This window comes from Corvus cornix, chromosome 3 (genome assembly GCF_000738735.6).
Source record: "Corvus cornix cornix isolate S_Up_H32 chromosome 3, ASM73873v5, whole genome shotgun sequence".
NCBI lineage: Eukaryota > Metazoa > Chordata > Aves > Passeriformes > Corvidae > Corvus > Corvus cornix.
In genome coordinates, this window is record NC_047056.1 from 60,060,270 (window position 1) to 60,076,140 (window position 15,871).

The 15,871-nt window shown below is 36.4% G+C and overlaps 1 protein-coding gene across 8 annotated transcripts in view; it reads right to left on the bottom strand.

Moving 5' to 3' along the window:
- Positions 1–15,871, bottom strand: part of L3MBTL3 (L3MBTL histone methyl-lysine binding protein 3) — a 76,948-nt gene that overhangs the window by 12,753 nt on the left and 48,324 nt on the right. For 7 of the 8 annotated variants that reach the window (XM_039569325.1, XM_039569327.1, XM_039569328.1 and 4 more), the window contains 5 exons: positions 15,454–15,564; positions 13,716–13,830; positions 10,427–10,529; positions 2,603–2,749; positions 1,056–1,220 (listed from right to left, as the gene is read on the bottom strand). In XM_039569325.1, the coding sequence (XP_039425259.1) occupies positions 1,056–1,220; positions 2,603–2,749; positions 10,427–10,529; positions 13,716–13,830; positions 15,454–15,564 (641 nt within the window). The remainder of the gene's footprint in view (positions 1–1,055; positions 1,221–2,602; positions 2,750–10,426; positions 10,530–13,715; positions 13,831–15,453; positions 15,565–15,871) is intronic. The other variant, XM_039569324.1, reaches the window with a different exon arrangement.

The following is a 15,871-nucleotide window of genomic DNA, read 5'->3' on the forward strand; positions in this document are numbered from 1 at the left end:
TCCAAAATAACTTGAGCAATATAACCTGATTGAAATAACATGAAAGAATAATTTAAAAAAAAAACCCTAAAAAATGCAAAAAGTTACAAACGAAGTTTTATTTTTTATTTAATGTAGGTTTTTGCAATAAAGGAAATAACTAATAATAGTTAAACAGTCTAGTGGAAAAAGGAAGAAAACTAATAAAACCCTGCCACATCTAGTTAACCCAATTTGAAAAAAAGTTTAAAAAAAAAAAAAACTTGCAGCATTTTCAGAGGATTTGATTCACAGAATATCCTAAGTTGGAAGGGACCCACAAGTATTATCAAAGTCCAATTCTTAACAAAAACAGTTGCATTTCAATCATCAGCTTTACTGTGGGATATTTATCATATAGTACCAACTCTCCAGTCTCTGTCTCTCAAGCCACTATTATTGCTAATACAGTTCATGTATTATGAACACAAAATAATATAGCTCATGTAAATAGGTAACAAACACTTCTTAGTCCAGGGTGTCATCTATTTCTGTTTGAAAATAGTCAATAAAATAATGTAGCAATACTGTAATTAATTAAAAATTTAGGGAATCCTATTGCCTCACGTATCCCCATGAAAACACTGAATTGTGTACTTTAGCTCCAAAGATAGTTTCCAGACTTGCACTGGAGAATAATATTTATGGTATAAAAAGCTATCTCATGTCATTTTCTGTCAAAAATGCATGCCAGATGCTGAAAGTTATGGAATTACTTTGAATTTTTCCACATCTGTACATATTTGTATATATACAATAACATATTTGTACACAAACCCAGGAAGAAGGATCTTTATTTCCAGTAATTGATCTGTATTGTATTTTTCCTCTCCTCTGACATGTGTTTCTTATTTCTTATATACCTTATGATACTCCCTTCCCCTCTATTTCTAAGATAAAGAGATCTGAAGAGCTTCCATCTCTTTCCCCACCGCTTCTAATAACTCTACAGACAAACCACTGGGCTGCATTGCCTGGTAAGTTGCATTTTAAACTGACTCCAAACAACCAGTACTTCGAAAGGAACTGAGAGTTACCCAAGTGCCTTCTTTTCTTTCACATTGCATAACAGGGTCTTCTTGCAAGGAGATTTACTTTCTGCATCTTCCAGCCTGGTGGTTTCTGGTACAGTTTTCCCAGATGGTCGATTGTGAGGTGAAGATTTCATACCTACGTGACCAGGGCTGGGGCATTTTCTGTCACTGTTTAAAACAAATTAACGAAATGTTTAAAAGTGGAAGCTAAGCTGTTGTTTAATCTATCTTCTCTATGCACAAAAAGTCAACTGAAGACATCCAAGGTGGTTTTTTTTGTTTAAGAAATACAGAGAAGTTTTTTGCTTGGCACTAACAAGATTGTACACTTGGGATTTTCAGAAATCAAAATAAAGAACTCTTTCTCCATTCAATCAATGGTAAAATGATTAGGCAATTCAACAGGAAGACAACTTGTCTAACAGTATTTTTGATAATAAGCTATCCACTTCAAATATCTGTGACATAAGAACACTTTGAGGTATTATTTTCCTCATATCCTTTCTATCCCATGATATGTCGCTGTGCAGCCTTTAAAATGTTGTATGCAGCCTCTTAATTGGGACAATGAAAAAACTAGCACTTGACACAGTCCCTGCAACTGAGGACATTGCTCGAAATGTTACTGGATTCACTGTAACGGTACGCAGGCTACCTGCCAGCGAGCAATTAAGTCACTTCAGATTTCTAAAACCTTAAATTTATAAGAACAATCCAATCAGGCAGAACTCTTTGACAGTGGAATACCTGGGGTTTTAAAGCATGAAGCTGAAACTGTCTCTGAGAAGGCAATTTAAAATACCATCTATTGAAAATATGTGGTCATTACAGCAGGAACTGGAAATCTTCACTACAAACATTCACATTTCACATTTACATTAATGTAGCCTTGAAAAGAATGGAAAGCCTCTCTTCTTTTCCTGTCCTTCTTAAATTCTCTATTTTTCCCTATAGCCCAAAATAAACACAGAAATCAGTATCCACAATTTCTGAGATAAAATAATAATCTGCAATAATCATCTTGGTATTGCACTCCTTTGTTTTTTTCCCAGTGCTCCTGTTTAAAAGCTTCAGCTACAGACTTCAGCATTATTCCTGCAAAACTCAGTCCCAGTAACTTGATTCCCCACTCCCACTGTAATGACAGAATAGTGGCTGTTCTTCAAAGAGCAACATTAACTTACAGTCACATCAATAAGGCTACTACAGCAAACAAAAGAAACACAGAGACATAATTTTCTAAAGTGAAACCAACTGGTCAACATTCAATTTTAAATTCCAGTTAACCACTTAGTAGTCTAGATAGTTACACCGAAGATGAAACTGAACTCTTGTTAAACCACAGACAGTCTCAGTATCAGTCTTTGACAGCTCTGTGACCTTTTAGATAAGCACTGAAAAAAACATTTTTCTTCCCTGTAAATGAAAATGTAGATAACTAGGCAGGCCTTTCTGAAACCATTCAGTCATTGCACAATTATAAATTGCATTGCAGAACACAGAAATCAAGTACTGCTGTTAGTCACAGACATCGCTTCAATAATAATTACTTGATTACAGGAGAGGTGGATCTTTCACTTGTTTCCACTTTTCTGTTTCTGGAGATAGGACTGGCTGCAGGCATCTCCCCACTCAACCGGTCAGGTAAGAGGCTTTCTTTGTTCAAGTTCATCTCTGAATATGGGCAGCTGACTGCACTAGAAGTTAAAGAAGAAAAATGACTCCTTATTCTCAGGCACTTTAATGATTTCACTTTTTTCAAACAAAATGACATTGGAGTTTCCTAGAAGTAGATGACATAACTTAATATAAAGAAGATTAAAAAAAAAGCAGTAAGTAGTCATACTTTAAAATGTTAATAAATCCATCGATTAAAAAATTCAACTTCACATTTCCTTTTGACAACAACTTGTGTAACACAAATTTTATTAATTTGTATTACAACATTCATTGAGGAAAATTGCTTGATGAATGCTTAGCCTGCTCTCTCATAATTTTAATGGTACTTATACAACACAGGATGCCTTTGACTATATCCACATCTCTCCAAATAAATTCATATTACAATGGCTATTTATTTATGTGAAGGAGGATGTTTCTATTACAAAATGTCTACACAGAAGCTGCATTTCAAGGGTACAACATGAGGAATGGTGCACATCCCCTTACTGCAGTGAGTGCCCCATCTTTGCAAATGCTATTTTGTGATATTCCATTAAGAGACTGTGATATTTTGACAGTCTTTCTTAACATTCAATACTCTCTGTTTCCATGTGCTCCTGGCTAGGGAAAGAATTTGACACTGAACATTGACAGAACAACTTGTAACTATTACTCTAACAAACGTGAAAGTTGTACCACTCAAAGTCAGAAAACCTGTGTTTGCACAAGAAGTAAGAGGGAAACACAGCAATACAAACCAAAACACATGGGGCCAAACTAGGATATTTTCTTCAGAAGATTGCTCTGCAGTGTGCAACTGATTAGTCAGCCAGACTGCATACTCAACACATCAATGATAATATCCTAAACTCTGAATAATGCGTATATATGTCACAACATATATTAATAGCATCACACTCAAGTTTTCAAAACTCTGTGTAAGATACAGGAGAGACTGTACTAAATATGATGCTCTATTTGTGGCTCATGAGCTATGACACTAACTATATTCTGAAATTATGCTTTCCTATTCACTTGTATTTTTACAAGGACTTCTATAATGTTAAAAGGTAAAAAACCCATATTCTGCAATTTTGCTCATTTTCTTTTCAATAATACAACTACCTATCTTGCCATAAATCAGTGCAATGTTTTATTTGTTTCACTGATCGTTACATGCATGATTTCCAAAGAGAACTGTCTAATATAAACAAGTCTACCTTGACAGCCATACGCCCTGCCACCTCCAAATTACAAAAATAAATAGAAAAACAACAGCTTTCACTATCATTTTCTTTCTACAAAGCACAGCACTAAAAAAGAAAAAAGGCCTTTTATTCAAAATATGCTGTACACTCTCCTTTTCCTTTACTAAGGAAAAGGTAAAGCTCTGGGTTCAGAATGAGTATGTAACAGCTCCTATAATGGGGCTGGACAAATATTGGTAATCCAATTTTGATGTCGCCAATATAAACAAAAAGTTAGTGGAAATTTACATTTCTCTCAGCACTTGCATAAAGGAGAAAATTCCTTAAGGCCAAGTCAGTCAGCCCTTGCTGGGGTTATCAAGACAGATCAACAGCATGTCTGATTTCTGCAGTTGGCTCATTTGAAAACAAGACAGTATCGACTTTTTTTTTTAAATTATTACTCTTGTTATTTTTAAATCCTTGAGTAGCTATGCTGAACTTGAATTATGGAGGGAAAAAAAATATAATAGTTTCTGCTTTTCTAAGCAAGATGAGATCCCTGTTTAAGGCTACTCCAAGCAGATGTTGCTCCGTAACAGTCTCTACAGGGCTTTAAAGGGACATGTAGCCCTATCCCCAGGTGATCCAATGAAGCACAGAACAGTCATCTTTGCCTTCTTCTGGGGAACTTTTTGTTTACACATCCAAATGAGATAAAGTCCAGCCACCCATTTGGCTATAAAACACTACACTTGAAGTATGGTATGCTTTTGTTAATGAAATTTTTTAGAGACATGGAACAAAATATACAAATAAAAATTAACTTGGAGTATTCACCTTTTATTTCTACTTTCTCTTAAGCAAAATAGGGCATTTTGGTTTAAACCTATTTGTATATGTCTACTTATATTTATTGTCGAGCTAGTGGGTTTTTGTGTCTTAGGACTAGCTCCTGCCAGATGTCTTCTGCTGCTGCATCTACCACAGTGATGTATTTTTTCTCTTTCAAACAAAATACAAGATCAAAGATACAGGCTCCAGTTCAGAAAAAGGTTTTAAGGCACCAATGCTAGTGTGATTTAAGTTCTTGCTGTGACAAACACATACCATTGTGATGAAATACAGTTATCAGAAATTCATGAATATATTGGTTAATCTCAGTTCTGCCATTGCTACAGGGCAAAGCATGTAATTTTCTTTTGGCTTCCTAGGCTCACAGGAGTGTTTTGAGCAATGTTTCTGAGCAGTTAAAGGGCTGTCACAAGGAAACACCGAACACTGCCACTGTGATATTTAACTTCAGTTGTGTATTATTAAGCAAGACTTACATCACAATGAAATCTGACAATATGATTGTCAGACTCCAGCAGGCTTTCTACTTACACACATCACTAATAGGTTTTAAATTAAAAAAAACCCCAACCAAAACAAAAAACCCCAAGAAAAAGCCTCAAAATTCAGTCTTTTATTATAACTTGCCTGCTCATATAGCACCTTTTAGTATCTTCTGGAAAAACTGAAGCTGAATGACTGTTTCAGTCAACAATAGTTATAATATTAATGATGCTTTGTAACACTAGATTCAGATGACTTTTTCTCTGTAATTAATAATTCAAGTTGCTGGATCATTTTTTAAAAACTCCTTGATAGCCCTTTGATGTTACTGTTACTTGAGGCAACAAAAAGAACCCTCGTGGTTTCCACTGTTAGCTTTGTTACAACAAAACACAGCATGAATGAACATGTGTATGGCTTTAGATCAATCAGTAAACCCTCCTGAAACTCAATGCCTCCAGCCTTCAGTTCAGTTTAACTTGGTCTATTATAAAGAATGAAAAAAATTAATCTTGTTATTCCTACATAATAGAAGTATTTGATTTATATAGGACTGTAAGTTTTTAACACAACTCATCTCAAGGACTCAGAAGTCTTGGTGCTTAGGTTATTTAATATTAAATAAGGATTTTTAACTCTTCTGTCACCTTAAACCTGGATTTCTGCTCCAGCTTACAGTTTGCTTTAGCACATCATTTTGAAAACAGCAGAAGTTAAGAAGCTAGTTTCCAAAATGATCAGATGTCCTTGGCGGGGGGGGGGGGTACCAAGGTCTGCGAGAGGCTGAGGAAGAATGGCAGGAGGCAAACGCAGCAGCAGGTACTCAATACAAAACCTCTGCTATTCATGTGACAGGGCTTTACACCCCCCAGCACTGCTCCACAGCTTTGAAACCAGTCCAACACGAAGATCTCAATTATCATCAGAGCTGCCTCAGTAAACAAACATTCACATTAATAGCACCTGACACACACACATCCCCACACAGGAGAGTAATCAGCTATCTCTAAATGTTGAAGGATCAGCACAGCACAACAATTAGCTGTCTGCAGGGCACTACTGAAATGGCAGCAGACTGGCTGGCAATAAGTGTGTGCATAACACAGTTTTCTGAGGAAAGGAAGCCACTGTTTGCAGAGTCCTGCATATGCTGAGTAAAAACTGGGCATTAAAATAAGTTTCTGTTTTTATTGAATCATGAAAGATGAATACAGAAAAAGGCAATGCACCATTCTGATCACAGGCCTGTAATTTTCAAGTCAACAGGGGTTTTACATAACCAGCCCTTTCCAGAACGGTCTGACGGAACAGAAGTGTTGAGTAGCATATCACACCTGTGTTTATTTGCAATTGCTCTTCTATCACACTCAAGATCTGTCTCTAGATGCAGTAACATACATATCTCTTTTCTATAAAGTTCAAGGGTAGGAAGACAAAACTGGGTTGCTGATAGTTAGGTATGGACCTTAGTCTTCTTCACACATTTGAAGATGCTCCTATCTTGTAGCAGTATGGAAATTTTCTGAAGCACAGAGTCCAGATGGAATGCTCTCAGCTACACCTAGTATCAGAAGGGAACATAGGCCAGAATTCTCTCTTAAACTGAAGAAGGTTAAGGCAGCGCTCTGTTCGGTCTAAGAACCTGCATATAAAGTACTTTTAAATATAGATTATTAGTCTTTATGACCACTTGGAATATTTTGCAAACCTGTATCAAGCCACAGACAGGTCTCCTGGTTTAGCTATACTGGTTGGAAATGTTACCAACCCCAGCTCCTCAGTGCCTTTCAGGTGCAAGTTATTGCCAAGCACCGTCAAGGGATGAGGTTATAATGAGAGCTCCAGAAAAATTCACCTGGACTAACGAGTGGATTAGACTATCTAGAGTAGCCTATGTCCAGATGACCACATCAGCTGGTGATATATGATTAGCAAGAAACCTTTAGACAGCATCTGAGGGATGTGTTCTTTTTTTCTGATGGATTTTGTTAAGTGATCTCTTTACTTCAGACTTTATGAAACCATTTTTAACTAGTCTCAAAACAAACAGTACAACTATACTCTTTCACAATTACACATGTTTATCATCAAAGCATTCGTTTTTTAGGGGAAAGCTGCTTCAGGAGTCTAAACCTGAATCAAGAGTACTTTAGAATGGATTTGACCAGTGCCAATGACTTGACATAAAAGATAAATAAAACTTGAGACTGGCATCAAACCAGCTGACAGTTACTTCAGCAGACACTGAACAAACAGATGTGACCTCCTGCTGAGTTGAGGTTTCCATGTTTATACAACATGTCCTGTCTTACAACACAGCCTCTACCACAGTACTTCAGTTCACTTCAACTTACACATAACACACGTGGAGTTTGAAGTTTCTGGCAAAAATCTTTACTCATGAAGAGTTGACTCAAAACTCTAATGAACTACTTACAACTGACCTCTTCGCATTCCTGCTTGAACCTGAGAGTTATGGCATGCATTAAACATCAGGGTATACAATTCACAATCATAAATATGCAGGTGATCTGCATAATGCTAACAATCTATACATCAGGCTGTTTCAACTGTGCAGCACATAACCCTGGATCAGCTGTTGATAGATACCAAGCCCTTATTAACATGAGCTTCTCCAAAAAGTAAATGCTTTAGCCCTCCTATATAATTAATCACCGAGGCTTTCATCTGATTCCTAAGGAACAAGCTCTCAAAATTACTTCAGAACTACTTAGCATTTTAAATTATCATCCTTTCTGCACACAGGCATTTATGCTTTGCACCTCATCACAAAAGAAAAGATAAGCATGGTTAAATACATTTCAAGGTTGCCAAGATAAAAGAGCCATGGGAATGCTACCTGATTTGAAAATTATACAAATTTCAAAATCTCTTCATTAATTCAGGAAAAAAGTGGTGGTATGACATTAGAATTTTTGTGGTGACCTGGACCCTCAAATTTGTAGGCTCCAGATGAGTAACAAATCTCATTATTTGCCTCAGAAATTCTGAAGAACAAAACTAGAATATCAGCAAAGAGGGCAAACCAATAGCTAGTGAATAAGATACTTACTGGTAAAATAAATTTTCTATGAAACGGCAAGTATCTGTCTTATGATCAACGAAATTTCTTTGCTTATATTTTTATACCCTAGAACTATCAGTTAATGTGCAAATAATAGGATTGCCAAGACTACAGTAAAAATAAAGCACAATGAAATGCCGTGAGTTTGTTTCTTTTCTTAATATTCAGGATGAGTAAGTATAACAACCTTTAAATAGCGTGGCAAATGTAGCTATAAAAGCAAAGGCTACACAAAGTAAATAGACATACAGCTCTTACTCATCCTTTCCATCTATAACATTAGAACTTTTATTGCCAATGTTTATTTAGAGAGATCATAAACGAAAAACTTTTCAGACAAATTTACTTTCTTTTTTTTCTTATTTTAAGTTTCAACTTTGAGCTGAAACCCATGGTATGTTCACCTGATTCTAAGTAATTGAGATAGCACTTGGTAAGGAATTGGAATTTACTGCCTTCCAGATTAGATGCAATAATAAATTATACAAGATTCAAGATTCTACTAGAATAAGAAATAAAATGGGTTTCAGATAAGCAGTCAGGAAGCTTTTTAGGCAAATCCGGTTTAGTTCACATTTGCAGTGGATTAAGACTATGAATGCAGAAGGTTACGATACGGTAATAGATGGTAACCTCTTAAGGACTGACTTGACTGTTTAAGGAGTTATCCTGCTTGTTGAGTGCAATAAAGGGAAAGTAGAAAAAGGAAGATAAAAAAACTGGGAGAAAAAAACCCAAAGAAAAATAACACAGACAGAAAAAGACAACAGGAATAGGGTGAGAATAATCTGAAAGACAGTGGTGTGGCATACTGTGTCATGACAACTCCACCACAATTCTTACTGCAACAAGTTGTGTCACTGGAGCCAGACTAGTTACATCCCTTCCTGGGGACAAAGCCTGTCCTACCATCATGAGCTCCTTCTGCTCCTAACAGTACAAACACAATGCTTCTGCTGCAGATAGGGAAGAATTTGCAGCAGAAGATGCCTTTTGCACATCAAAATGTAGCAATACAGTGAGTATTGCTAGCCAGGTACCTTTGTTAGGGATTACCCAGGACCTTAACACATGGTGATACATCATCAAAACCTTGTAGCATAATTTGAGTCAACAGGACACAATTCTCTCATCAAAAACATGAAAAGATTGCAGAGCTCACTCTTGGATCAAGGCAGTTTAAAAAGGTAATTCAAAAAATGTATAGGTAAATAACCAAAGAGCAATCCTCTAACCATATGAGAGAGCAGGAAGAACAAAGTGACATGACATTTGAGAATTTTATGACTTTGTAATGGAAAAATGACAACTTCTGGAAGCTCCAGTTTGCAAAAAGGTAACAGGATGCTATTCATGATGCTTAGTTCTCAGCTTAGCATACTATATTACTTGTACATCCCTTACTGAAACAGTCTGGATTCACCTCACACTCTAAATACTTTAAAAATAATAAGATTTCAACTTGGGAAATGTTTCCCATTTACTTGTTCATTGTCTCTCTGTCCCCTCCATTCCAATCTACCATGCTAATATCAACTACTGTCTAGGATGAGATGTCCATATTTCTGAATTATACCTCAGAAGGTGTTCAACAAAGCACCTTTAGAAACACTAAATAGAAGCAGCAAGCTGTCATTCAGGAATATGTCAATCGGAATTTCCTTTCTAGCATTGTTCCAAACCAACAAGCAAGTCCTTACCCCTACCAGCCAAGCAGAAAAAAAATCCAAGGCATAATAAAATCATATTTCAAAAGGTTCAAAAGTTATTATTTGACACATATCTGTCTGTAACATTTTGCAGTCTGGACAGCCGAGGAATCCTCATAGGAACAAAATAGAGAGTAACTGAATCTACCAATTGTGACAAAAAGTAATGTACAACAAATCTTATCTCAGTACACCCTGGTGAAATGAAGTTACAGATTGCTAATGTTTATTTCAGCATGCTCACCATGGCAACTGAAATAATTGCATATTTAGGTTTACAAGATTTCCTATTTTTTTCCAGCTTGGATCTGTTTTCTTATGAACAACAATTTAAAAAAACCATCTGCACACATCCCTCAATTGGAAGAAAAAAATCAGTTTCACAGAACATACCTGTGATGGCCAATATGTCTTGCTCTTTTGATGTGTCCAACTCCCTTACATCCTGCTGTGGGACACCCTCCATGCTCTAAAGCTTCCACCAATTCCAAGGGACCTGCATGCCAGGTGAAATTACAAATGAGATTTTAAAAAATGATCTAATATTTAAAAGCTGTATAAATATGCACAAATACCTGTGCATTGTAGCAAGCATGAAGAAATAAGTAAACAGAAGTACTTTAATAATGCATTCTGCAAAAGCATAATGGAGATTTAAACAACCTAATCCACTGGAGAAATAATTTTATTCCGTGTGAGTAAATCTCTACAACAGAACTACATCTATATAAAGAACACAAATCTTGGAGCAGCTGCATGACATCAAATTTCTCTTCTATCATCTACTTTTAGCTGGAACCTGGTTGTTTTGCAAGAGCACAGAAAAAGCAAGTTACCCTATCCCTGTTCCTGAAGACAGGGATGTGTTTGTAACGCATACTGTCCTTACACATTTTTTAGCTGAAGTTTTCCAGTAAACAAGATGTGAAAACGAAGACTGAAAATACTACTAAAAAACACAAGCCATCAGGAGATTTTTGACATTTTCACTTCACTGAATTTATATGTCTATCTGATTTTCATCAACCTGTAACAATGATGCCTGCAGGATTAAAGGATGTATGCCAAAAGGCGCTTTGAGGCCCAAGCAAACAATGCACAGCTTCATAGGAAGTGAGACACAGCTGTGCTCCAGTACATGACACTGGGAACGCCTGCTGCACCTCTGCAGGCGTGCACTGTCCCCCTCTAGTTCTTCTTGAAAAGTACATGAACTTACATCTCCTCCTACAGATAACAATACAGATATTAAAAGGCCTATTTAAATAGATTTTTCTAGATGAAAGACAGATTCTTGCTCGCAGATGGATAATGGAAGACAGAGAATTATTACGTATAATTAAAGCAGTCCAAAAGCTTTTCTTACCAAATATTCCAGCTATGAAAATGTTACAACACTATGACTACACCAAAGTCCAAAGACTTCTATAGCCTTTAAAGACTGTAATTGGTGAGAGAACAGGGAATTTCACCTTTTCTACCTTTATGCAGAATTCATACTTATAATGTAGCAAGTAAGTGGACTCAGAGGAAGAGTGACCCAAATAGGGATGTTTCTGTAAAAGGAAGTCCTGCTTCACTGATGCTCTGATTTTGAAAAAAAACCTCCCTATAAATGTTCTCTCCTCACTTAAAAAATTCAAACTCTTTAAAAATGTAATTTAAAAGAGCTACAACTGGTGGTTGTCCATGTTTAAGTGAGAAGCTGCTGTTTGCATCACTGTGAAACAATATAAAAATCAACACCAATACTTGCCTCTCAATTCCCTAACTGCTATCATAAAGGTCGTAATTCATCATGATGAATTCACTACATCTGAAAAGACTAAGAATACATGAATACTGACTGGTAACTGCTCTAGACTAATATTACTAACATTGCACAGCATTCACACAAACCTTCCTAATGTGAAAGGCAGAGATCTGGACCTCATCATTGAAAATCCTATTATATTGACTGAAGCAGAAACTGTCTTGCAAAATATTTTCTTCCCTCCTCATGAAACCCTTTCAGAAGTCTGGCAATGCTTTTTAACTTACTTGGAAACAATATTAACATTTTTATAATATTCTATATGGTAATAAAAGTTATATTGTCGGAATAATCTTTTTACTCAGCAATCATTCTATTTTATAAGCATTTGTGTAGGTTATTGCCTTTTCCTGCTTAATGAATGGTCAACTTCCTCTCCTGTCATATTGGCCGTCTTAATTTTCATAGCTTAACAGAAAGTTACTTCTAACAGTCACATCCTAAAAGGGATGAACAGTGCCTCCTAAGCCCCCATCTAGAGCAGATGATGTGTTATACATGATGGGCATCTGTACCTTGTTTCTTTTAATGTCTCCAAAACATGAATTTACCTATTAATACTCACACCTAGGCTAAGATTTTTTTATTTTTATATCAATCTTAACATAATAAAAATGTTGCAACCTTATTCAGCTCTTTTGCCGTATGATACAATTTTTATTTATGTGGCCACAGACTACTTTTCCCCCTGGGCTGCTCATTCAGCACACAGGACGGCACATCTCAGATTAAGAAGCAGATATGCAGCATCCTGTCTTCTTCTTGTTATTCACTTTGTGCTTTGGCACTTATGGCACTCTATTCAGACTCTGAAGGCAGAATGATTAACTTCCTAACAGGCAGTCATCACTGTACTGCTGGAGTGCTCAGAAAACTAATGAATATACTCTGATCACAGCCTGGATAGGAATCATTTCTTCTTGTCATTTAGAGACATTGAATTGAGGCACCATGATTTTCAGGTAACATATTCACACTATGTGTGATTTATCCCAGTTATTTTACACTTAATTTTTTTCTGAGTACTTGGCATTGCTCAGCATTTCTTATTTTCCAAGCACAGTTCTTTCTGACCTTATTACAGCTGTGAATACTCAGCACTTGAGCAAACCATACCTCAGAGTCACTATATAAACCAATCTCAGAGAAGAGCACTCACTTAAAAACTCATCTCTTCGGAGTTTGGCTGAAGTGATTCCACTGTCATTATCTAGAAACACGGTGGCCTAGGCAGGGATATATTTACCAAAAAGTCTCTTCTCCCTGCAATCTTCAGTCTCATTTGTCATATACCTCCCACTTCAATAAGTACAACAAAATCCCTGGACAGGGCAAGCTGGTAAATCCAGTGTTATTATTGGTACCATGCTTCTGTTAGATTTATTTTCAAAGTGGGCACCATTAATCCCTCTTTGCTCAGCTGAAGAAAAAAAGAAAGTCAGTTGTTTTTGAGGATTTGCCACAGCAATTGAAAGCAGCATCTTCTCAGTGCACTCTGGACTCCTTTGAGCCAAAAAGCATAGTAACCATCAAGAGAGATGTGAACAAAGGATCTTAAGAACGATACCCTACCCCTACTGAGTGCCACAGCAGTTTCAGCACTGGCTTTGAGAAGACCAGGATTTTACACAACAGGTCTTTAACATTACATCTGGTTTTGACTGTGTTTCTTGTATTTCCATTGCAGTAAGGGTAAATAGAGCTATCTACTAAAAAGTGATTAATTACTGACTATTGATTTTGCACTAAATGTCACATTTGCAATTATACCCTAGTGGCTTCTCTTCTCCGAATGGCACTGGCAGGGAAAAAGATAGCACAGCACACACGCCTTTTACCGTCATTACATTACAATGTGGTTTCTCTTACTAAGTGGGGGCTGAAGAGGGTGTCCAGTTTTTGTACACCAGCCTGCAGGATGGATATCAGGGCTGTCTACATCAGTCCAATAATCATAAATACTATCCCAGCCATCAAAATGAACCTAAAATACAAAAGGGAGAATAGTACATTTTAGGTCAGGAAAATTCTCCATAGAATCAGTTTACCTGAGTAATCTCTAGAAATGACATGTCCATTAGAGAAGTCACTTTCAGAGAACTACTTAAGTTACATGGAAAATACATGTACATTACATTCTGGACCCAGGCATACTCTCACTAAAGTAAAGAGTAAACAACCATATGTCACATAGTTGTTTACTGTGTTATCAGGGTCAAATCCCAGGAATAACGCAGTTCTCACATTAGTTCTCACACTAATACTTAAGTACGAATTTCTGCCTTTTCATCTCTCAAAAAACCACACAAAAATCCAAATGTTTTTTAATCTCCTGTTTGAACTGGATTTAAGAACAGCAGAGCAGTAAGCAAGGACTAAAAGAATGTAATTTATCGGTAAAAAACAAACAACCCCTCCATCATACAAGCAACAATTTTACTAAAATCAGACTATACAGGATAAAGAGTAAATGAAGCATGTGACTTCCCAGGAAAGCACCAGTATGGGTTATACACATGGGTTTTTTCCACACAAAAGCTAAATATCTTCAAATCTTGCATGACCTCTGTAGCAGTAAATTCCTCAGATCTCTCACGCGCACGTGTGTGGATGCACGTACACACAGAGACACAAACAGAGCTCTTTCAACATATGCTACAGGGTCAAATTACTGCCCTAGAAGTTACAAATCTTGTCATTTAATAAATTAGACTGGAGAGTGGGTATTTTCTTGATTTTGGGAGGGGGTTTTTTTGTTTCCTTTTTTTTTTTTTTTATTTTGCATGTCCAACTTAAGGTAGAAAATGCGTAGGTGTGAAGATATTAGTTCTGATGACTCCCTACCAGCAGTTAATTCAGATGATTCAAAATGAAATGTCAGCTGCATCTCCTACCTGAAATAACAAGTATGCCTGGTAAAAAATCTCTACAAACTGCAAACACATACATCCTTTGTTTCTAACTGGATATCTAGTATATGTTAGTCCTTCCAACAGTTAAGGGCTCCAGAGTGGAAAACTGGCTTTGTACAATAAAAGAAAATTAATTCAAATACACACCTTCTGCAAAATACATAAAAAATACATTAACTTAGCTTAATCCAATCTAAAGCCCATAATTAACAGAAACTTCAGAATTGCAGAAATCACTGACAAAGGACAAGAGATCAGGGCTATTTCTTTGATATCTCACATATATCTCTCTCTTCCCTTGGAAACTTCTAGAGACAGATTCAATTAACCTAGACCAAATATTTTATGGTCCCTAATACAAATATCAAAGCAGCCCTTTGATACTTGACATTAAATAATCACATTTCTTGATAGAATAGACAATTGTCTCCTATCAGCTATTCCCAAAGCAATTTTCCAATATATTCATCTCTGCTCTCCAACTACTCACCTCAGCACAAGTAACTGGGAGGACAATAATACAACCCATTCTGAAGGAATTATGCATATATCAATTAGTGAACAGCAAGAGCAAAATCTTAGCAGGACAGAGCAGTGCCACTCATTTCTTCCCATGGTTAATTTTACAACTACAGGATTTCAGTTTTACAAAGTCGTCATCATTTACTTAAGCATGATAATACAGAGAAACTTACTTTTATTCTATAGTCATCAGTATCTACAATGGTTGCTACTCTGATAAACACTGGATTTCTCTTGTCAACCACTTCAAGTTTCATGTTTTTCTGAAAGCCATGAGAAGGTTTCTAGAAGAGAAGAACAATACTGTGTGAAACAGAAGAAAACCTCGAAATCTCATGCAGTTGTAAAATATATATAATCCATCAAAAATTTTCTGCCTTTATTTTTTCAAATCTGCCCTCCCTCTACTAGAAATTCAAGTATAAAAATGTAATGCAAACCAGTCTTATCAATCTAGCGAAACAAAGTAACTACTTTGAGATTCCAGGTTCTCCTGGAGTGGACTGGATTCAAGCCATCCAAGGATGTAAATGGGTATCTTTGTTTGAATCAGTTTTTTTCCTAAATTCTCTAGAAAAGTTTTCCTAGAGA